The following is a 22966-nucleotide window of genomic DNA, read 5'->3' as shown; positions in this document are numbered from 1 at the left end:
TAATTATATATAGATAAAAAAATGATAATATATTTATAACTTTCCAACTTTTTTTTTTTTTGTGACTAAGGTGTCTGAATCAGTTTATGCGCACCTAAACTAATATTCTAAGATCCTAAAACTATTGATCGAGTAAAAGTTTCAATGATCATCCTTATTAACAATCGAGAAGGGACTCGAACTCAAGTACTCTAATGTAATACACCCAATTAAAATTTCTATCAAATCACTCAAGACCTTGGAATTTGTTAAATTTTCAAGTTAATTGAAGTCCTAAATATCCAATGCCCCAAAATTGCTTTGATAATTTTGCAAACTACACTTCTAACCTACCAAAATCATGACATTTTGCTTATGCTTTTTCCATACAAATCCAACCATTCATTTTTAAGATATGTTTTTTAGAAAATAGGAAAGTACTGTGTCTTTTACCCTCTGTTTAATGGCAGCAAAATAACGAGGAAGAGAAAAAAAAAAAATTAACTTCATTTCTTTACTTGTTTACTTCTAGGCGTAAATTCTTTTTTATTATTATTATTAAAAAAAAGGGGAACATCTCCTGTCATAGGTGTCGCACAGCAAAATAATCATTCATTTCACCAGCACCATCACCACCAACTCTGCTCACACGTATAACACCACCAAAAAATAATAAGTAAAGAAAAATAAAATAAAAACCGAAAATAAAATAAATCTATCTGTATAAATACAAATTTTTATTTTTATTTGAAGAAAAAAGAAAAAAGAAAAAAGTCAAAGTAAGCCGGCGAGAGTCTTTCTTTCTTTGATTTTTCTCTTTCTCTTTCTCTTTCTCCCAACAGAAAATCAGCGAGAACGAGAGGGGAGAGGGAGTGGAAAGACGAGTTTGCCCTCTCGTTTCTTTCAAATTTTCATTCTCTCAGGTTCCGATTCTTTGTTTTGTCACCATGAACGAGAAGGCCAACGTCTCTAAGGAGCTCAACGCCAGGCACAGAAAGGTGTTTTTTTCTTACCTCATTTACCCCCATCTCTTTTTCCAGATTCAACTTTCTCTATACCTCATCTCATGTCTTGATCTCTGTTGTTTCGTACCGTAAGTTTTCGTTTTGTCGATTTTATTTGTTGATTCGTTAATTTATATTAATTGTTTGCTTTTGTGGATTGATTTTGCTAGCGTTCTGGTTTGATCTAATTTTGCGATATATGATATAACTTAAGCTAATAAATAATAATCGTGAAGGTTGAGATTCAATGTACACGTTGGAACAACTCTGAGCTTAATTGAGATTCTTATTATATATATAATTATCTAAGATGCGTTATGACTTGCTTAATTGATATTGCCGTTGATTTTGTGCAATGATACGTTATCATAAACGCCAGTGCTTTACCTATTGGATTTGGTTATTGCCTAGTGAAATCTGGAGAGATCAGCTTAGTGAGGATAATTATGTATAGATTGGTGGCATCTGGATTAGTTCATGTGCATTGATTTGTTAACGGTGTTTGATGATAGAGTTTCATTTACGTGCTGTGGGCTTGTGACTTTATTAGTTTGCAAAGTTATTAGAATTTTGATTATTTTTTCCACTTTGAGTTCAGAGTTAGAGATTTTTGGTGTTGTTGATCTTCCTCTACCTTTGTTTCTCATTCTGCATTTTGAATACTTATGTTTTGAAAATTTACTTGGATGCAGATTTTGGAAGGACTTCTTAAATTGCCAGAGAATAGGGAATGTGCTGACTGCAAAGCCAAGTATGTCTCTATAGAGTTGGAGAGATGATATGGATATTGTAATATTGACGAACTAAATATATGAAATAGAAATTGACTTAATAACAATGGATCTTCTGATTTCTTCTTTTATGAATCAGCAAATTCTTGTTATCTCGTTACTTTTTGTATCAGATTAGTTGCTAAAGGTTATTTGATTGACATGCAGAGGTCCAAGATGGGCTAGTGTGAATTTAGGTATCTTTATTTGCATGCAATGTTCTGGAATACACAGAAGTCTTGGGGTACACATTTCAAAGGTGATTTTCTGTTCTTCAAATTCATGCTTCTTTGTTTCTTAAAAGTATATTAGTTTTATGGAAGGGGTTGAGGCTGCTTTAAGTAACTTCTGGGTAGATTTGTCCATATACTGCTTATATTGCATGCTGTTTGCTAGCCATTAGAAGAAAAAAAATGATGAATTGTCGGTTGGATATTTTTAGTTGCATTGCTTAAGTCCTTCTTGGGTTATAGAGTTCTGTGTAATGATAGGCATATTCTATTTTATCTTTGTATTTTTAATGCTTGTGAGCATTAAACTATTGTGACTTCAGGTCACTTCAGCTATAAATCAGTAACTTTCATGCGATATAAGTTGTACTTTTGGCTGTTACCCATGGATTTGGCTTCACTAGCTGTTAGTATAACTCGGTTTCTTTCTGGTTTATGAAATATTTCTGTTGATTTCCATTTAAGCTTGTTCTCCTAATTATTGAGACATCATATTCGGCTACCAATGGTAAAAGCTGATTTATAAATTTATATCTCAATTCTCTGTAATATTGTAGTTAGTGGAAAACCAGTTGTATTGTGAAGGCATTTATGTATTTTTACTGGTTCTGCTTCAGGTTCGATCTGCCACCCTGGACACCTGGCTTCCAGAGCAGGTTGCATTTATTCAATGTAAGCTTGTCTGTTAGGTTACAAATTTGTCTTTCTAGTTGATATGGTTTATTTTAAGATTGAATTAAAAACAGCTGCTACATATGACAATGGCTTATGTTATGTATACAGCAATGGGAAATGAGAAAGCGAACAGTTACTGGGAAGCTGAGCTACCCCCCAACTATGACAGAGTTGGAATTGAGAATTTCATTCGTGCAAAGTATGTCTTCAATTAGTTGTATCTACTGTTTTGTTATCTGTTGAGCCTTCTTTGCAGTTGGCTACTGGTTTACATTCTCTCTCTCATCATCACATTTTCTTACAGGTATGAGGAGAAAAGATGGGTTGCTCGAGATGAACAGCCAAAATCACCTCCCAGAGGGCATGAAGAGAATACTTCTGTTCATTGGCAGAGACCTGTGGAAAAAAGTGGGCATGCTGAAAACTTATTTCCAGAGAGGAAGCATGTTCAAGCACCAAGTACAAGAGTTTCTGCTCCTGCTACAAGAATTAGTCTTCCTGTCCCCCCTAAAGGACCTGAACAGGTATTTTTATTGGCTTCTGTTAATCGGCTGTTTTCAATTTATTGCCTTTTTTCTTTTTTCTTTTTCCTTTTTATTTTTCCCATGTGATGCATCTTTAGATTTTCTGTAATGCATTGTTTGTCAGGAGTAAGTGCAGATGTTCGAATAGCGGCAAACATGTAATATATGAAACAATTTAGAAATATTAATAAGGAGATAAAAGTGGTAAAAGAAGGAATAGTGAATTGATGAAGTCCTAAATATGTAAAATGTATTTAAAAATTATTATTATACTGGCTCTTCTCAATGCAGCCCTAAGTCTATCATTCTGACATTGACTGTAGATGTGGTCTTTTATCTTCTCGTAGCACCATGTTTTAAAAGCACATCTGATTGTAGCTGTTAGCAGGACTGGTTAGGTTTTATATGCTAGGGATATTACATTTTTGGATCTCCTTAAATGTTGTCAATCTAGTTTTCATTGCTTTTATATGCTCATTTTTCTCCTATATCTTGTTAACAACCCTTTTTAGTTGGATTTGATTATCTGTGATAGGAAGCGAAACCTTTTTGTCTACTGAGGGTCTTTTATATATATATATGTGTGTGTGTGTGTGTGTGTGTGTGTGTGTATAATGTTACAGCTGCATGTAGTTAAAATAATGATGAAAAAATCTATCTCTCACCAAGTTTGTTGGATTTTCTTTTATGTGATCTGCATGGGAATGTTGCTTTTATAGCTCAATAGTTTGAATGGAATTAATTGACCAAGATACTCCAAATTCTATTGAAAAGATTCAGAATTAGATTTTGATTGATGTAGCTGCATTTTGTAGGGATACAAAACTTACTGAAATCATATGAAGATGCTTCTTTCTGAGTTTGTCTCTCACCATGAGGACCAATCATTCTTTTGGCTATCTTTTTACGGGATCGTGGATCACATACATGCACATGTAATTGACAGTATACTTACATAACATTTGAAAATATCTATGAAGTGAATTCGTAAACAAGTGATACTTAATAGGGTCAGTGTTCTTGATGTGACAATGGACCAGTTCATGCATGTCTATATAGTTCCGGGTTGTCTGATATCTATGTTGATTGGACTGATTTAAAACAATGTTCTAGTTGTTTCTGCTGTGTATTTTGGAAAGGGTGCCTCTCCTATAGTTGCTGATTTTTTACATATAGAAATTGGTATTAAAACAGATTATTAATGTGCAACATGACATACCTGCATATGAACAGGTTACTCCTGTTCCAAAGCCTCAACAGGTAGTTCAGAACACTGAATCAACAGTGGCACCAGCTGAGGCAACAAAGCAGAGTGCAAATGCTACTCCTGTAGCATCCCCTCCTAAGGTTGATTTTGCTACTGACCTTTTTGATATGCTATCCATGGATGGTCCGAGTGAAAATGGCTCCGAGGCTACATCTGCCGATGATGGTCTTTGGGCAGGTTTCCAGTGTATGTCTCAAGGCTTCCCCTGAACTTTTACTGACTAGGATCACCTAACCAGTTTTTACTATCCCCACTGTCTTGTTTAAATTTTTGTTATGTGCTTCTTGCTCCTTTAGATTTGTGAGGGACAGTTGTGATTGTCCATGATTGTTTGACTTGAACCTTATCAAAATTTGCAGCTGCTGGAGAATCATCAACAGCAGAGAAAACTGATTCAACCAAAGCAGTTGAGAGTAAGCCCCAGTCTGCCCCAGGAATTGAGGACTTATTTAAAGATTCAGATTCTCTTGCAACTCCCCCAGTTTCAGCACAGCCCCAGAAAGATTTGAAAAATGACATTATGAGCCTTTTTGAGAAGGCACGTGATGCAACTTTTTTTTTTTTTTTTTTTTTTTTTTTTTTTTTTTCTGTTTCTTTGGAACACTTCTTAAGAAATTTTTTATCAGTGTGATTTTTTTACCTGTAGCAACTGCATACTGTCTTGTTTGTCTGAACTATTAAATTTGTCCTGTACTTGTGAGGAGAATCCCTTTTTACGAGATTTACCTTATATTTATCTGTTTTGGCTAGCGAATCCCTTCTGATTGTAAATATACATTGTTTGACACTCTTGTTTGGATGCAATGCAGTCCAATATGGTGTCACCATTTGCTATGCATCAACATCAACTTGCTATGTTGGCACAGCAACAATCACTTATGATGGCTGCTGCAGCTAAAGCTGGAGGTGGGGATAAAAAATTTCCCAGCAGTTTTCAACACCCTGGATCCAATGGTGCCAACTTACCCACTCAGAATTTGCCAAACTTTGGCAACCAAATTCCTGGAATGATGATGCCAGTTGGAGGACAGGCTGACCTGCAGAAGCTTATGCAGGTAGAATCCACGATACATTTCATCTATTAATAATGCCGTTTAATAATTCTCATTTGCTGATTTTTTATTGTACTAAATTTTCTACCGAATTAGGCTATGAGCATGGCACCAGCACAGCAAGTGGGGGGTGCTGTTCCGTATCCAACTTCCAGGTACCTTTTGTGGGACTCTTATGTGTTATAATGATTTAGCCAACTAGTTAACAGTGTTTGGGTGGAAAAGCAAACCACCATCTTTTAGTTAATGAAACTATTCAGAAAATCCCATTCTTGTTACTAGCAGTATTAATAAATTGAATTGAGGTGTCTTTACGACTTATGAGAAGATATGGGAGGTTGCAGAACTGCTAGAGTTCTGATTAACTAACATGCCATTAAATAAATAAAATATATTACATGGTTCTTTATGGCATTGATCTGTTAACAATTCAACGGCCGTTAAATTTTTATGAGTGTTTTGTTGTTGCTGATGTACGAGCCAGACTAACTGAATTGCATTCACTCATTTGATATCTGAATATTAACAATTGTTACTGTCTCTTGCTTTCAGCATTTATTCTATGGGACTAGCTACTCCAGCTAATGGCACAACGACCCCAGGAACTGGAACTAGTAAACAGCAGGCTACAGCATCCCCAGTTTCATCAACTCCGGGTTCACAAACTGGAAAGGATTACGATTTTTCCTCACTAACACAAGGAATGTTTACGAAACATTGAGTGGGGCTTGGTACTGCTGAGATTGCCATACGATACCAAAATAGTTATATTACAGGGAAATAGCAGCACACTTGAAGTTTTTTTTTCTTACTCCTGTACTGGGGGTTGTAAACTATTTGTAGAGGCATTTTTCAGTTTTCTCTTCTTATTTGGGTGATGTCTTCATTTGTATTATCAGCAGATGTATCCAGAGAAATAAAAATGAGTTTTAGATTGATTTGACTGATTTCCTCTTTGTCTAATCACTTTTTCAACCTCTAAATCGCAGCATTAATGGTTGTCAATGTGTACATTTATAAAGTTGATGATTCTTTTTCGATATTATTATCGTTCATGTACTCTTTTCAGACTGTTTCATTAGAATGGTCATATTTTTCAAAAACCATCAAAGATTAGAGCCATTAGGCATAAAATCCGGACTTGAAAAACAGACTCTTTGAAAACCCCATCTACAACCAGAGATAATATTTTGTTATCTTTTCCTTAATATTAGTTTATTTTAATGGGATTAAATAATTTTAATGATATTGAAAATTTTATTAGATTTATTTTACCAAATTTTTTATTAATACAGCCCATCAAATGATATATCAAGCATTTTAGATCAAATCGTTAAATGTGTGTTATTGATGGATGAACATTTACATCAAGACTTGGTTATGAAAATAAGAATTTACTTATCAAAATCATTAATTTATTAAATTGAAACCTCATCCATCCATCCAACGTCATAGACGATAAGAATGAAAGCCAAAATATGAATAATAGATATTATATACGATAAAAGATAAATATATTTTTTACCCATTTATTTCATTTTAGTACTCAGATATGTTTGCAGGAAATTTTGAAAAGTGACATTTTATGTTAAAGAAGGATATGTGTCAGCAGAAATTCTTTGTTATGCGTTTGGATTACTAATTACGTCCCTCTAGCACGGACCTGTAATTCTCTTTTATATGAGTAAACAACTTTTCCCACCCAAGGTTTGCCTTACCGCCACTCTCACACTCAAAAAATTTCAAAATATCATTTTCCCACCAAAAGTTTATATTCTATTACTACTCAATGCCGGTTCCAACCGCAAAAATTATCTTTGTTACCATTATTTAAATCTCCGGTCTCCTTTATACAAAACCTCTCTCACTTTAGTACTTGATTTCTCATCACTTGTCAGACACTGCAAAGTTAAGGTTTTATGTTCTTAGCTGATTTTCGACTGATTTTGACAACAAATATTCAATCAGTCACCACTATTTGATCCACCAACCTTCACTCTACAAAACTACTTCTATCCTAGCTCTTGGTAACTTGCTGAACTTTGGCTGAAAACGTGAAATGTATTTTGAGTATTAATAGAATATAAATTTTGAGTGAAAAAGTGGTATTTTAAAACTTTTTGGGTAGAAAAATTATTAAGGAAAACCTTGGGTGGGAAAAAGTCGTTTATTCCTTTTATATCTCTCTTTATTCTCCATCACAACAACCCATCCACATTCCAGACAATCAATTTTTAACATTCAATGGGTGACCCAAAGAACTCCGCCACGCCATCAACCACCACGATCACGACCGCCATCCCGCCCTACACGCGTCCGTTACCTGATTCCTGGAGTCGGAAGAAATCACAGTTCTCTACTATCATTGATGCTCTCAACGCTATTCCTAATAAAAAGCACCGTACTGATGTTCAATGCAAGTCTCGCAAGGATTATATCAAGAAAATACACGAGGCCAAGAAGAGACCTGCCACATCCACCTCTTCCAACAGAAGAATCCTAAAATCTTCTTGGCCGTTTCCCGAGTATATGGACACCTTGATGGCGAATAGAGCCTCGGCTCATCTGCTGAAGCTTATGCTGGTAAAACCCTAATACACTAATTAATGATAATTCTCGATTTTTTATTCTGATAAATTTTTCCCCGGCAAAGGCCGTGCAGCAAGTGGTGAACGATGTTCCATATCCAACATCCAGGTACTGTTTAAAAGTCTGTCTGTTGATGTTATGTTTAAGTGCCCTCTAATTATGAATTTTTTTCTTGATTTCTCAAAATGGTGTTCTATAGAACAATTCTTATTGTGTGTTGCTTGCAGCTTTCATAGAAAGGAGCAAGCTACAGCAGTTAATGAGGTGACGACGCCAGTTTCATCAACACTGACTTCACCATCTCGATTGGGTTGCGGTTTTTCCTCGCTTCCGTTAACTGTACGTGCTCGTGCCCGTATAGATTCCTGTAGCGAAGAGGCCCGACTATCTTCCTGGAGCCAAGAGGCTACCTTTACTCTCATTGAAGCCTGGGGCCACCGTTGTATGGAGCTCATCCGAGGTAATCACCATCAAAAGAATTGGCAACATGTAGCCGACGCCGTCAACGCTCTTCACGCTAAGTCTGAGAAAAAGCACCGTACTCGTTTTCAATGCAGGTTTCGCATGGATTCTGTAAAGAAAAGGTACAAAATCGAGAAGGCACGTATCACCTCCTCGAACCGAACCCTAAAATCTTCTTGGTCGTTTTTCGAGCGCATGGACGCCTGGATGACAGTTGGAGAACAGGCTGATCTGCAGAACCTTATGAAGGTAAAATCCGTAATGCACTTCATCAATTAATAATAATTCTGAATTTCTGATCCTGTCTGATATTTTATCGTGCTAAATTTTCTACTGATTTAGGGTTTGAGCATTGCACTGGTCCAGCAAGTACCCACAGCATTCCCACCAGTTTCATCAACAGCGGCTTCACAATCTGGAGAGGATTACTTTTTTTCCTCATTGTCTCTTGCCTAAAGCAGTGTTAATGGTTGTCTATTATTTAGTACAGGGGATTAGTTTTCAGTGAGATTGATTATAATCTTCATACTTTTTTGAAACCATAAAAGATTATCAGGTTTTTAATATTTTACAAAGGTTTTAGATGATTGTTTGAAGAAACATTAATTAAAGTATTTTACAAGATAACCCTAAAGATTGACCTGATGATCAAGAAGATTTGTCGCAATAACATTGTGACTTGTCAGTTATTATGACTTACTTGGTTCTTTGGGTTTAGATGATGTTAAATAGATTCCAGAGATTAGTTACAAAATTCATGTAATTAATTCTAAAATAACCAATGTATTCCCTTGAAAAAATTGAAAATTGGAACCACCCCTTGTGGCCTGATGAAATGAAGGATGGATTGATGAGTTAAAAAAGCAAGGAGTCTTAGGTTCTAAGTGGTAGCACAAGCAACGAGTGACCACCAATTACCACTAAAAAAAAACAATAACATTATACTTACAAAGAAATCTTACAAAGATTTACATACAAAATGAGATGGCAAAAAATGAATAGAAGAGTAAAACAAAAAGTCAAACTCATTAAATTTATTCTTCTATTCATTTTTTGCCACATCACTTTGTATGAAGATTTTTGTAAAATTTATTTGTAAGCGTAGTATTACTTAGAAAAAAAAAATGAAAATTGACTCACCAGGAAGAGTATATTACTGTAGCATTTCCACTGAAATTCATAGGAGAAATAAACATATTATATTTACTATTCTAAAGAAATCGTATTTCAACGTTTGTATCAAAACTTGAGCTTGTGTTTAATACATACTTAGAATTCTAAAATATAATACTCGGCAATGATAAACACTTATTTTTCCCAATTATTTCCTATTATACCCGGCTATGCTTGCACAAAATTATGAAAAATTGACATGTTATTATAATGAAGGAAATGTGTTTAGTAGAAAATTTCTTATTATAAATTTAATTACTGTATAATTATTCTCCTTCCGTCGTCCCATCGCACTGACCTCTAAATCTCTTTTATCAATAGTGTCACATTATCACATTATATATGAATGATGTGTTACAAATCTTTTATTATCATATTTATTAAGTCCATTTTGTATACAAATTTATCCATTATCTTTTTGTATATATATTTCAACTAATCCTTCAGAGCTTTGAAGTTGATGACTAGATAAACTTCTCAGTGACCACCCTTATTAACCCCTATGGAGATTCTATGGAGATTCGAGCTCAAGAGCTCATAAAACCTCCTTCCTAGTGGTGGTTTTTTATATTCTCTCTTTCTTCTTCGTCACAAGATATTGTCAGAAAACAAGAGAGAAGACAGAGTAGTAGTTCAATACTATGATACTGCCAGAGTGTGTCAAAGAGAAAGAGAGAAGAGAGAAGAGAAAATGTATTTTCTGTATATATGTATAAGCCTGTACAATAGCCAATTTATACAAATTTTGTAAATGTAGAAAAGGAAATCAATAAATACAAATAAATGTAATTTATTCAATCAATCGTATAAATTAGGATGATTGATTGAATGCTAAAATCACTCCTTGATCTCTTCCAGCAGAGATCAAGGAAAAGTTGTGCATTCCATATTTCCACAGATATCATCCACATTCTTTAATATTCAATGTGGACCTAACGAAATCCCTCGTCCCGTCAACCACCACCAGTGCCATTACGCCCTACTAGCGTCCGTTTCCTAATCCCTTGAGAGAAGAGGCTACTCTCATTGACGTCTGGGGCCGCCTTTATATGGAGCTCGAAAGAGATTATCTCCATCAAAAGAACCCCTGGGGCCGCCGTTATATGGAGCTCGACAGAGGTTATCTCCGTCAAAAGGATTGGCAAGATGCGGTCGCTACAGTCAACGCTCTCCACCTCACTCAATCCAAACACACCATACCGATTTTCAATGCAAACTTTGCATCAACACTGTGAAGAAAAGGTACAAAATGGAAAAGAAACGTATCACCAGCTGGAATCGAACCATAACTAAAATCCTAATTTAGTTACGGAGTGTTGTGTGCTCCCCACACCAAAAGGCCTAATTTACGAAGTGGGAACAAACACAATCTCATTTCATAAAATACAATATGACATGCAATGCAGCTCAAATATATGATCAATATCACAGATATTATATGTTTTCCCCAAAGAAGTATTTCCAAATGTTGTGGTAGTTGTTAGAGATGAGAGGACAAGAGAGGCAATTGAAGAAAGTCAGAGTATGCCCAAGAGATATGCTTCGATGCCATGTCAATTGAGAGGACAAGAAAGACAATTGAACAAGAGAGTCGAAGTATGTCTGAGAGACATCTTTGAGAGTATGCCCGAGAGATATCTTTGAGAGAACAAGAAAAACAATTGAAGAAAGTCGGAGTATATACAAGAGATATCTTTAAATGTGTGTTTGGTTGGGGGTAATCCTCATTACTGAGGTAATGTCATTTTATATATTACTTGATTATCATGTTTGGTTGTTAAGTAATATAAGATTCTTGTAATCTTCCAAAACCAATAACAATTACTGTTGGTTAAATAGGTGGTAATATGATTATCTTCATTTTCTTAGATATTTTAATATTATTTGGTAATATTAATTTTGTTATAATTTTACCTTTAACTATTAAATTTTTTGTACAATAATGCCCTTATTTTGAAATTAATCTACATGAACTTGTCATTACAATTTTATCCCTAATTAATTAAGTTTTTAAGCAATAATGTCTTTTATATTTAAAATAAATTACAGGCCACCTAGGACCATCGCCACCCGCCAGCCACCACAGTCGATGGTCGTCGAAACCGAGTACGACCGACTAGATCTAACTAGTTGGGCGCCAATCTGGCCATTTTCGGCCAGATAGATGGCTAGAAACAGCCAAGTGGTTGTAGATCTTGCCGGAAACATCCAGATCCATGTCTCACAATGGCCACATAAATAGTCATTACCTACTATTGATTTAGCTAGAAACGACTAAATCGGTACATGATCGGCTAGATCCGACCGGTTGTGCGCTATTATAAAGATTGTCGACGACTACTGGCGGTGATAGCCGACAACCAGCAATAGCTTATGGTGGATGGGGGTGATTTTGTTGCAAATTAAACTTTTATATGGCTTGGGTGTTTTAACAAAATCTCAAATGTAAGGGTTAAAAGAAATTATTCAAAAAATAATATTATATTAATATTTAAAAAGGAGGAAAATTTAGTAATCTATATAACATACCCACCAATGTATTCCTCTCAACCAAACATATCAATATAACATACATACTCACCAATTTATTCCAACCAACCAAACACATTTCCCTAAATATTCTCAATAATCTTCAAGATAATCTATTTTTTTATTAATATAACATTCCCAGTAATTTAACATTTTCTAAACCAAATGCCCTCTAAGAAAACAAGAATTATAATCAATTAAATTGAATTGTTTATACATATTAAGTTGTTGTATTTTAAGTGATCAATACAAGGTTTATTTATAAAAATGTGTAATGAATATAAAATATTACAATAAAGATACAATCTCTCCTATAAAGAAAAATAAATAATAACTAAAACATAGTAGATTATCTCATTCCGCATGGCAATAGTAACAATTCACACTTTGCACACTGTAACTCTAGTCTCTATACACACATAAACACTACAAATCTAAATAATAAAACTAAATACTAACTATTGTAATATGAGTAATGCTATATTTACACCACTCTTATACACTATTTTCATTACATTATGATCATTGTTTTAAAAGTCGGACCGGCGACCAACCCGCTCTGATGGCCGGGTCACGGTTCAACTGGTTGGACCGTCGGTTGGACAGGTGATGTCATCAGCACATTTTTTAAAAAAAAAAAAATTTAGATTTCTATTTTTTAATAAGACAATAACAATTTAATTATTGTCCAATCCAACATGATTCAAAGTTCAAATTCAACAACAGTCCTAACATAATTTAAGTATTTATCTACCTATCTACCTATCAAATACGAAACAAGCGACATAATAGATTTACCAAGCAAATATCGAATACGAAACTGTATAGACAGAATAAAATGCATAAATCATAAAAAACACAGAACACCAGTTGCCAATCAAAGCAGTTAAGTATCCATAGGCAAAATCTGTACTGGTTAGCGTAAATAAGTATCAATGAAGCGACATTCAGTGTAAATAAAAATGCCAAAACAAATAATCAAGCTTAAAAGATTTTAAAATAGAACTTGTTAGTGTAAATATTTAGACTTCAACTCCACTCGATTTTCTCGTATGGTGAGAGTTCTGCACTCGAAAGAAGACTTGCTGTTTGATTTAAAGGATTTGATGTGTTGACAAATTATAACGAATACACGGGAAATGTGTCGGCTACTATATTATAAACTCCACTGTATGCTAACAAAATGTAAAGTCCATATATGAAACAATGAAAAATCACTACTTTTATATTTAGGTAATGTAACAAAATGGTTGACACAAAAGTTTCAACACTTTTGTCCAGCAAGAAATTTCCAACTATTGGTATTATACTTGTAGTTTGCAAGATCTAAAATAGAAGCATATCAATATAGTTATACTGAAATAGGCTTGATAAAAGTAATATGGACAAGAAAGGGGAAGCAATAAACACTATCCAGCTGTATTATCACACTTGATATTGATCAACACAAATCTTCTGCAAATATTTTTCTATTTTTCCTCAACTTTTTAATTTATTAGTAGTGAAACCACTCTTAAGTTTAATGTCAGAATAAGTAACTCAACATATAATTATTTCCTCTGAAATAAGTATAATCCAGAAATGACATTTCAATATGCAATATAAATCTTGCTAGAGTTCAAACAATTGATTAGCCATCAAAAACTTGATATGCGTGCGGCAATCTATTATTATTACTACTATGTTTTGATACAATTCAGATCAAGATAAAGCTAAGTTGATGACAAAACCTAAGGGTGAAAATGACAAACAAGAATCTAAATTAATAATATAGAATACTACAACTTGTTAACGGACTAAAATTGTGGGACAGATGGAATAATAGTTATTGGTCATAAAAACATGTTCATATATAATTTCCAATAACCAAGTCTAAACTTCAGTTATACATACATGATACAACCATCCACTATCTGTATACCAACATCATTATCTAACAATATTTCAAATTGGAAATTCACAATTAAAAAGTACAGATAATGGATCAATGATGAGTTTGTCCTGAACAAATAATGATCAAATACCCATTCTAGAGACTTTACCTTCTTTAGGATGCAAGTTTTTTCACCTCCTTCAGGAAGAGTAAGATCTAGATGTGATTAATTTCCAATAACCAAGTCTAAACGTCAATGAATGGAGTTGTCGCCGTCGATTTCCAGCGAGGGACAAAGCTGTCGTCGTCGATTTTCGGGGAGGGAGGAAGACGTCGTCGATTTCCGACGAGCGAGAACGATTTCAGAGAGTTCAGATGCGATTTGGGTAGGATTTTAGAGAGAAATCTTCGCAGAGAACAGACAACTCCACTCGAAGCTGAAAATTTTTTGCAGAGAAGAGAGAAGAAGCTAAGAAATTTGCGTAAGAAACTGAGAGAGATGAAGTGAACGCGATGAGAAGAAGGCTGCGGGCATTAGATATAGGGATTTTTAATTGGACCAGTTTATCAGTCGGTCCGGTTGGACCGGCAGTTCGCTGAAAAGATCCGGTTTTTTAACGGTTTAATGCGGTCCATTGCTTATAAACAGTTTTAAGATTAACCCGAACCGGACACGTAACCGGGTCCCGGTCCAACCGATTGGACCGGCCGGTCCGGTCTGGCTTTTAAAACAATGGTAGCCGGTAGGACGAGCGTTGGGATATGTGGTTAAGGCGCACGGTCACAAGTTTGAATCCCACTGACTCTCAAGATTTAAGTAGGTGATCATAACCAGTGGCAGACCCAGGATTTTTGGCTAGAGGGGGCTTCCGTGGCTCCACCATTGTTTGTCAAACAACTAGTGAAAAATTAAAAAAAATCAACAAATCTTAAGCAAAGGAAATAATTTAATATCAATAATCTGAAAGAAAATAATATAACAACACAATATTTTACCATTTGAATAAATCTATGAGAAGCAAAACCTTGAGCAAATTATGTTGAAAATAACATTCAATTTACGAGGAAACACAAGAAAATTTTTACATGAAAAAACCTCTTTAATTAAAGAGGGCAAAATACCATAAGAATCTAACAATTCATTTAAATCCAATATAACTAAAAGAGTTTACAACGATCACAATCCACCAAAAATGTTTTATACAAATTTCTTATTTATCCTCTTTTTTTTCTTTTAATTTTTTTTCAAAGATTATAATATAAATTTTCATGAGTTTGATCAGGTCTAGCCTAAGCTAAAGTCAACCAAAATTTAAATTAAGTCAACGTTGTCTTGACTTTTAATATGAATTAATAAAAAAAGGGAAAATTTCTTTAGTATAAACATAGATAATAACTCAAACTTCTTTAATAACTTTGAGCAACTAAACGGTGTCGTTTGAAATGTAAGAAAGTGGTGGGTGAATGGTGAAGAATAACGTTAAGTAAAAATAGTTAAGATTTAATTTGGGAAAGCATGAACGTTTTTAAACACAAAATACAAAACAAACTCACAAGATCCAAGCTTTTTTCCATCAAATTGGAATAAAAAACCTCCAAAAAATAAACGTGATTCAATCCTAAAATAAACTAAAATGAAATGAGCAATACATATATCTAAAATTGAGAAAACGGAAAACGAAGCTAATTGTGGCACCTTGATGAGTGAAAGTTTCAACAATTTCAATTTTCAAAAGTTTTAAGAACGAATAACATTAAGAAAGTGAATGAGAGAATGAGAGAATAAAGAATTTTAAGGATAAAATCATAAAAAACAGATGGACGTAGAAAAGAGTGGAGATAATTTTAAATTTTTAATATGATGGAAGCATGGAATATATATATTAATTGCAAATTTTTTATGAGTCTCTATATATGTATAATATTTCTCATTTTTTTAAAATTTGAAGATAGACATATATATATATATATATATATAATTTTTTTACGGGGTCTATATAAATAATTTTTTTTTCAAAATGTGAGGCTTACCCTCCAATGGGCTGGGTCCACCCCTGATCATAACAATGGGATGTTGTGATAGTTATTACAAGGTTTAATTGAGGTGCATGCAAAATGGTATGGACATCCTGTTTCCAAAAAAAAAGAAAAAAATTATGTGAAGTTATCCTTTCAATCTCCCATGTGGTAGAGAACATGTGATATTTCCTTGATTAGAAGCCAACTTTAATTTTGCTTCTTGTGCATGCCATTCTCTTAAGACCACATTTTAAGTAGATCATGACCCTTGGAAGTAGGGTAACAGAGCTCTTTCAAGGCCTCTTTGTTTTTCAGAATGAATAAAGAGGACATAATTTTTTTAGCTCTTTTAATACTAATCAATCTAATATGTTAATAAATATTAATCATAAAATTACATATAATTTCTTACTTGGGTAGTTCCCTTTTCNTACTGATGGATGAACATTTACATCAAGACTTGGTTATGAAAATAAGAATTTACTTATCAAAATCATTAATTTATTAAATTGAAACCTCATCCATCCATCCAACGTTATAGACGATAAGAATGAAAGCCAAAATATGAATAATAGAATATTATATACAATAAAAGATAAATATATTTTTTACCCATTTATTTCATTTTAGTACTGAGATATGTTTGCAGGAAATTTTGAAAAGTGACATTTTATGTTAAAAGAAGGATATGTGTCAGCAGAAATTCTTTGTTATGCGTTTGGATTACTAATTACATCCCTCTAGCACCGACCTGTAATTCTCTTTTATATGAGTAAACAACTTTTCCCACCCAAGGTTTGCCTTACCGCCACTCTCACACTCAAAAAATTTCAAAATATCATTTTCCCACCAAAAGTTTATATTCTATTACTACTCAATGCCGGTTCCAACCGCAAAAATTATCTTTGTTACCATTATTTAAATCTCCGGTCTCCTTTATACAAAACCTCTCTCACTTTAGTACTTGATTTCTCATCACTTGTCAGACACTGCAAAGTTAAGGTTTTATGTTCTTAGCTGATTTTCGACTGATTTTGACAACAAATATTCAATCAGTCACCACTATTTGATCCACCAACCTTCACTCTACAAAACTACTTCTATCCTAGCTCTTGGTAACTTGCTGAACTTTGGCTGAAAACGTGAAATGTATTTTGAGTATTAATAGAATATAAATTTTGAGTGAAAAAGTGGTATTTTAAAACTTTTTGGGTAGAAAAATTATTAAGGAAAACCTTGGGTGGGAAAAAGTCGTTTATTCCTTTTATATCTCTCTTTATTCTCCATCACAACAACCCATCCACATTCCAGACAATCAATTTTTAACATTCAATGGGTGACCCAAAGAACTCCGCCACGCCATCAACCACCACGATCACGACCGCCATCCCGCCCTACACGCGTCCGTTACCTGATTCCTGGAGTCGGAAGAAATCACAGTTCTCTACTATCATTGATGCTCTCAACGCTATTCCTAATAAAAAGCACCGTACTGATGTTCAATGCAAGTCTCGCAAGGATTATATCAAGAAAATACACGAGGCCAAGAAGAGACCTGCCACATCCACCTCTTCCAACAGAAGAATCCTAAAATCTTCTTGGCCGTTTCCCGAGTATATGGACACCTTGATGGCGAATAGAGCCTCGGCTCATCTGCTGAAGCTTATGCTGGTAAAACCCTAATACACTAATTAATGATAATTCTCGATTTTTTATTCTGATAAATTTTTCCCCGGCAAAGGCCGTGCAGCAAGTGGTGAACGATGTTCCATATCCAACATCCAGGTACTGTTTAAAAGTCTGTCTGTTGATGTTATGTTTAAGTGCCCTCTAATTATGAATTTTTTTCTTGATTTCTCAAAATGGTGTTCTATAGAACAATTCTTATTGTGTGCTGCATGCAGCTTTCATAGAAAGGAGCAAGCTACAGCAGTTAATGAGGTGACGACGCCAGTTTCATCAACACTGACTTCACCATCTCGATTGGGTTACGGTTTTTCCTCGCTTCCGTTAACTGTACGTGCTCGTGCCCGTATAGATTCCTGTAGCGAAGAGGCCCGTCTATCTTCCTGGAGCCAAGAGGCTACCTTTACTCTCATTGAAGCCTGGGGCTGCCGTTGTATGGAGCTCATCCGAGGTAATCACCATCAAAAGAATTGGCAACATGTAGCCGACGCCGTCAAAGCACTTCACGCTAAGTCTGAGAAAAAGCACCGGACTCGTTTTTAATGCAGGTTTCGCATGGATTCTGTAAAGAAAAGGTACAAAATCGAGAAGGCACGTATCACCTCCTCGAACCGAACCCTAAAATCTTCTTGGTCGTTTTTCGAGCGCATGGACGCCTGGATAACAGTAGGAGAACAGGCTGATCTGCAAAACCTTATGAAGGTAAAATCCGTAATACACTTCATCAATTAATAATAATTCTGATCCTGTGTGATTCTTGATCAAGCTAAATTTTCTACTGATTTAGGGTTTGAGCATTGCACCGGCACAGCAAGTAGCCACAGCATTCCCACCAGTTTCATCAACACCGGCCTCACAATCTGGAGAGGATTACGGTTTTTCCTCATTGTCTCTTGCCTAAAGCAGTGTTAATGGTTGTCTATTATTTAGTACAGTAGATTAGTTTTCAGTGAGATTGATTTTAATCTTCATACTTTTTGGAAACCATAAAAGATTATCATGTTTTTAATATTTTACAAAGGTTTTAGATGATTTTTTGAAGAGACATTAATTAAAGTACTTTTACAAGATAACCCCAAGAATTGGCCTGACGATCAAAGAGATTTGTCACGATAATATTATGACTTATCAGTTATTGTGGTTTACTTGGTTCTTTTACGTTTGTAAAATGTTTAATAGATCCCGAAGATTAGTTACAAAATACATGAAGTTAATCCTAAAATAACATATGTATTCCATTGAAAATTTTGAAAATTGGAACCACCCCTTGTGGCCTAATGAAGTGAAGGATGAATTGACGAGTTAAAAGACCAAAGAGTCTTAGATTCAAGTTGTAGCAAAAACAAAGAGTGACCACCGATTACCATTAAAAAAAAAAAAAAAGGCTCACCACGAAGAGTATATTACTGTAGCATTTCCAATGAAATTCATAGGAGAAATAAACATATTACATTTACTATTCTAAAGAAATCATATCTCAACGTTTGTATCAAAACTTGAGCTTGTGTTTTAAAAGGGAAAGCAAGTTTCAAGACATAATATATACTTAGAATTCTAAAATATAATACCCGGCAATGATAAACACATATTTTCCCAATTATTTCATATTATACCCGGCTATGCTTGCACAAAATTATGAAAAACTGACATGTTATTATAATGAAGGAAATGTGTTCAGAAGAAAATTTCTTATTATAAATTTAATTACTGTATAATTATTCTCCTTCCGTCGTCCCATCGCACTGACCTCTAAATCTCTTTTATCAATAGTGTCACATTATCACATTATATATGAATGATGTGTTACAAATCTTTTATTATCATATTTATTAAGTCCATTTTGTATACAAATTTATCCATTATCTTTTTGTATATATATTTCAACTAATCCTTCAGAGCTTTGAAGTTGATGACTAGATAAACTTCTCAGTGACCACCCTTATTAACCCCTATGGAGATTCTATGGAGATTCGAGCTCAAGAGCTCATAAAACCTCCTTCCTAGTGGTGGTTTTTTATATTCTCTCTTTCTTCTTCGTCACAAGATATTGTCAGAAAACAAGAGAGAAGACAGAGTAGTAGTTCAATACTATGATACTGCCAGAGTGTGTCAAAGAGAAAGAGAGAAGAGAGAAGAGAAAATGTATTTTCTGTATATATGTATAAGCCTGTACAATAGCCAATTTATACAAATTTTGTAAATGTAGAAAAGGAAATTAATAAATACAAATAAATGTAATTTATTTAATCAATCTTATAAATTTTTATGATTGATTGAATGCTAAAATCACTCCTTGATCTCTTCCAGCAGAGATCAAGGAAAAGCTGTGCATTCCATATTTCCACACTCCCCCTCAAGCTTGTGGTTTGTAGATATCAAAAACCCCAAGCTTGCTAAGTAGATATGAATGTTGTCTACTGCATAATGGCTTTGTAAAAATGTCTGCTGGTTGTTCTGAAGTACGAATGTGCAAAGTCTTAATTACCCCTTCTTGTATTTTGTTTCTGACAAAGTGGCAATCAATTTCTATATGTTTTGTTCTCTCATGGAATATTGGATTTGCTGCTATGTCGTTTGCAGCTTTGTTGTCACGGTATAAAAGGACAGGTTTTCTTACTTGTACCTTTAGATCTTCTAATAATCCCAAAATCCAAATGATTTCATATGTTGTTTTTGTCATGGCTCTATACTCGGCTTCTACTGAAGACAGAGATACTGTTGATTGTTTCTTAGTCTTCCAAGAAATAAGAGCTCCCCCTAGCTTGATACAGAAGCCTATAAGTGATTTTCTTGTCATCGGACATGTGGCCTAGTCTAAGTCACAATGGGCTGTGATATCCATATTCTTTTCTCGAGGAAGGAGGAGTCCCAAACCAGGACACCCTTTTAAGTATTTTAGAACCTTTATCGCTGCATCCATGAGATTGTTTAGGCCCATGCATGAACTGGCTAAGGATGTAAACTACTTAGCTAATGTCTGGACGAGTCATAGTGAGATAGATTAATCGCCCAACAAGTTTCTAATACTTTGTAGAGTCTTCTAGAGGCGGATCCTCTTTGGAGGATGATATTCCACTTTCATATTCCTGAGTAGTCAGTTTTGTATTCTATTCTACTGGAATAATACTTGGCTTGCATCCTGATAGCCTTGAATCAGAGATGAGTTCCAAGACATATTTCCGTTGGCTAAGAGATATTCCTGCCAGGGATCTTCCAATTTCAATGCCTAGGAAATACTTTAGGTCTCCTAGATCCTTTATTCGGAACTGTTGTTGAGATGCTCTTCTAAGGATTTGATGTCTGCTTCATCATTTCCTGTAATAAGAATGTCATCAACATAGATTATGAGAGCAATGAAAGTTTTACCTTTGTGCTTGGTAAAAAGTGCATAGTCGTGTATGGACTGAATAAATCCTATGCAAGTGAGAGCTTTATTGAATTTTTCATTCCATTGCCTAGATTTTTTTTTTTAGCCCATAAAGGGATTTTCCCAGATGACACACTGTGTTCTCCCCCTGTCTGCGAAATCCCGGAGGAAAAGCCATATAAATTTCCTCATGAAGATCACCATGAAGGAAAGTGTTATGAACATCCATTTGGTGGAGAGGTCAATCACGAGTAGAAGCCACTGTAAGGAAAGCACGAACAGTAACATGTTTGGCTATTGGGGAGAAAGTGTCCTGATAATCAAATCCTTCACGCTGAGTGTATCCCTTGGCTACTGATCGGGCTTTATAGCATTCAATAGAGCCATCCGCACAATACTTGATTTTGTATACTCATTTACAACCAATAGGTTTTCTATGGAAGGGGCGAGGCACTAGATCCCAGGTATGATTCTGTGTGAGAGCTGTAAGTTCAGCAGCCATGGCTTGACGCTAGTGAGGGTGTTGAATAGCATCTGAGTAACTAGTGGGTTCTCGTTCGATAAAGATGTGACTGATACAAGCTCTATGTAGAGGAGAAAGTCTATCATAACTCACATAATTGGAGGTAGGATGTATTGTACCTGAAAGATCTGAAATGTTGGGACATTCGAAATCTGATGCTCAGATGGGTGGTCGAGTATGTCGAGTACTGCGATGTATAGGAGCAATTGGAGCTGGAGCAGGGGATCTTGATGGAGAAACAAGAGGAAGGTGCTGAATTTGGGAATCTGCTGGAGAACTATCAGGTGTTGATGTGTCAAAGTCAGCGGTAGGAACTGTGGGCTGAGTGACCGGTGGAGTCGACATCATTGTGAATAGAGGATCTGGAAGAGTATCTGTGGCAGGAAACAACTTGTGTGATGATGAGGGAACAGTATCATGTGTGGCAAAAGGAAAGATGTCTTCATGAAAGACAACATCTCTGGAGATCAAAAACCTCTTGTCAACTGGATCATACAATCTGTAACCTTTTCTGAAGCATAGGATATCCCATAAAAATACAGCGGGTGGCTCGGGAACCAATTTTGTCATGTGATCCAAGAGTAGCAGCATAACAAAGACAACCAATAACTCGAAGGTGGTCCAGAGTTGGTTGTTTCTTGAATAATACCTCATAAGGAGTTTTCCATGAAGGATTCTGGTTGGCATGCGGTTGATCAGGTATGTAGCTGTGATCACACATTCACCCCAAAAAGAAACGGGCATATGGGCTTGGTGTTTGAGGGCACAGGCTACTTCTAGGAGGTGACGATGTTTTCTTTCGACAACCCCATTTTGTTGTGGAGTATATGCAAGAGCTTTCATACAGGATGCCAAGTGATGAAAAGAGGGATGAACAATTATTATTAAAAAAGTCTCTAGCATTGTCAGTTCTAACCCTTTGGACGGAAGTATGAAATTGGGTGGTGACCATGACTAGGAAATTTGTGATGTGGGTAAGTGTTTGGGTTTTGGATTGCATGAGGAATGTCCATGTACCCCGTAAAAAATCATCAACAATGGTAAGGAAAAATTGTGATGTGGGTGAGTGTTTGGGTTTTGGATTGCATGAGGAATGTCCATGTATCCCGTGAAAAATCATCAACAATGGTAAGGAAAAATCTGGATCCATCGTGATTTGGGGTGTGGTATGGGCCCCAAATATCAAGATGGATTAGGGTAAAAGGCTGGGTTGTAGTGGAGGTGCTGTGTGGAAAAGTAATGCG

The 22966-nt window shown here is 35.1% G+C and overlaps 2 protein-coding genes across 2 annotated transcripts; both read left to right on the top strand.

Annotated features, from left to right (window-relative positions):
* Positions 1 to 757: 757 nt before the first annotated feature.
* On the top strand, positions 758 to 6506 carry LOC116125155 (ADP-ribosylation factor GTPase-activating protein AGD5). Its single transcript, XM_031410878.1, has 11 exons — positions 758 to 977; positions 1676 to 1734; positions 1922 to 2012; positions 2601 to 2655; positions 2767 to 2857; positions 2963 to 3182; positions 4416 to 4635; positions 4809 to 4987; positions 5259 to 5504; positions 5598 to 5656; positions 6054 to 6506. Exons 1-11 carry the CDS (start codon positions 927 to 929, stop codon positions 6220 to 6222), a joined length of 1440 nt encoding a protein of 479 aa, XP_031266738.1. The 5' UTR covers positions 758 to 926; the 3' UTR covers positions 6223 to 6506.
* A 10972-nt stretch (positions 6507 to 17478) lies between these two features.
* Positions 17479 to 18375, top strand: LOC116125091. Its single transcript, XM_031410818.1, has 3 exons — positions 17479 to 17817; positions 17888 to 17931; positions 18051 to 18375. Exons 1-3 carry the CDS (start codon positions 17479 to 17481, stop codon positions 18373 to 18375), a joined length of 708 nt encoding a protein of 235 aa, XP_031266678.1.
* The last annotated feature ends 4591 nt before the right edge of the window (positions 18376 to 22966 follow it).

Source organism: Pistacia vera, unplaced genomic scaffold (assembly GCF_008641045.1).
Source record: "Pistacia vera cultivar Batoury unplaced genomic scaffold, PisVer_v2 Contig160, whole genome shotgun sequence".
In the NCBI taxonomy this organism is placed as follows: domain Eukaryota; kingdom Viridiplantae; phylum Streptophyta; class Magnoliopsida; order Sapindales; family Anacardiaceae; genus Pistacia; species Pistacia vera.
The sequence above is the reverse complement of the archived record's forward strand: the minus strand, read 5'-3'. Positions and strand labels throughout refer to the sequence as shown.

Bases quoted from the DNA above. Each gene is read 5' to 3' on its own strand.
- LOC116125091 (XM_031410818.1), top strand. From the start codon at position 17,479: ATGGGTGACCCAAAGAACTCCGCCACGCCATCAACCACCACGATCACG. The intron at 17,818-17,887 runs GTAAAACCCTAA...TCCCCGGCAAAG, and splicing joins ATCTGCTGAAGCTTATGCTG to GCCGTGCAGCAAGTGGTGAA. The intron at 17,932-18,050 runs GTACTGTTTAAA...TGCTGCATGCAG, and splicing joins GTTCCATATCCAACATCCAG to CTTTCATAGAAAGGAGCAAG.
- LOC116125155 (XM_031410878.1), top strand. From the start codon at position 927: ATGAACGAGAAGGCCAACGTCTCTAAGGAGCTCAACGCCAGGCACAGA. The intron at 1,735-1,921 runs GTATGTCTCTAT...ATTGACATGCAG, and splicing joins TGTGCTGACTGCAAAGCCAA to AGGTCCAAGATGGGCTAGTG. The intron at 3,183-4,415 runs GTATTTTTATTG...GCATATGAACAG, and splicing joins CCCCTAAAGGACCTGAACAG to GTTACTCCTGTTCCAAAGCC.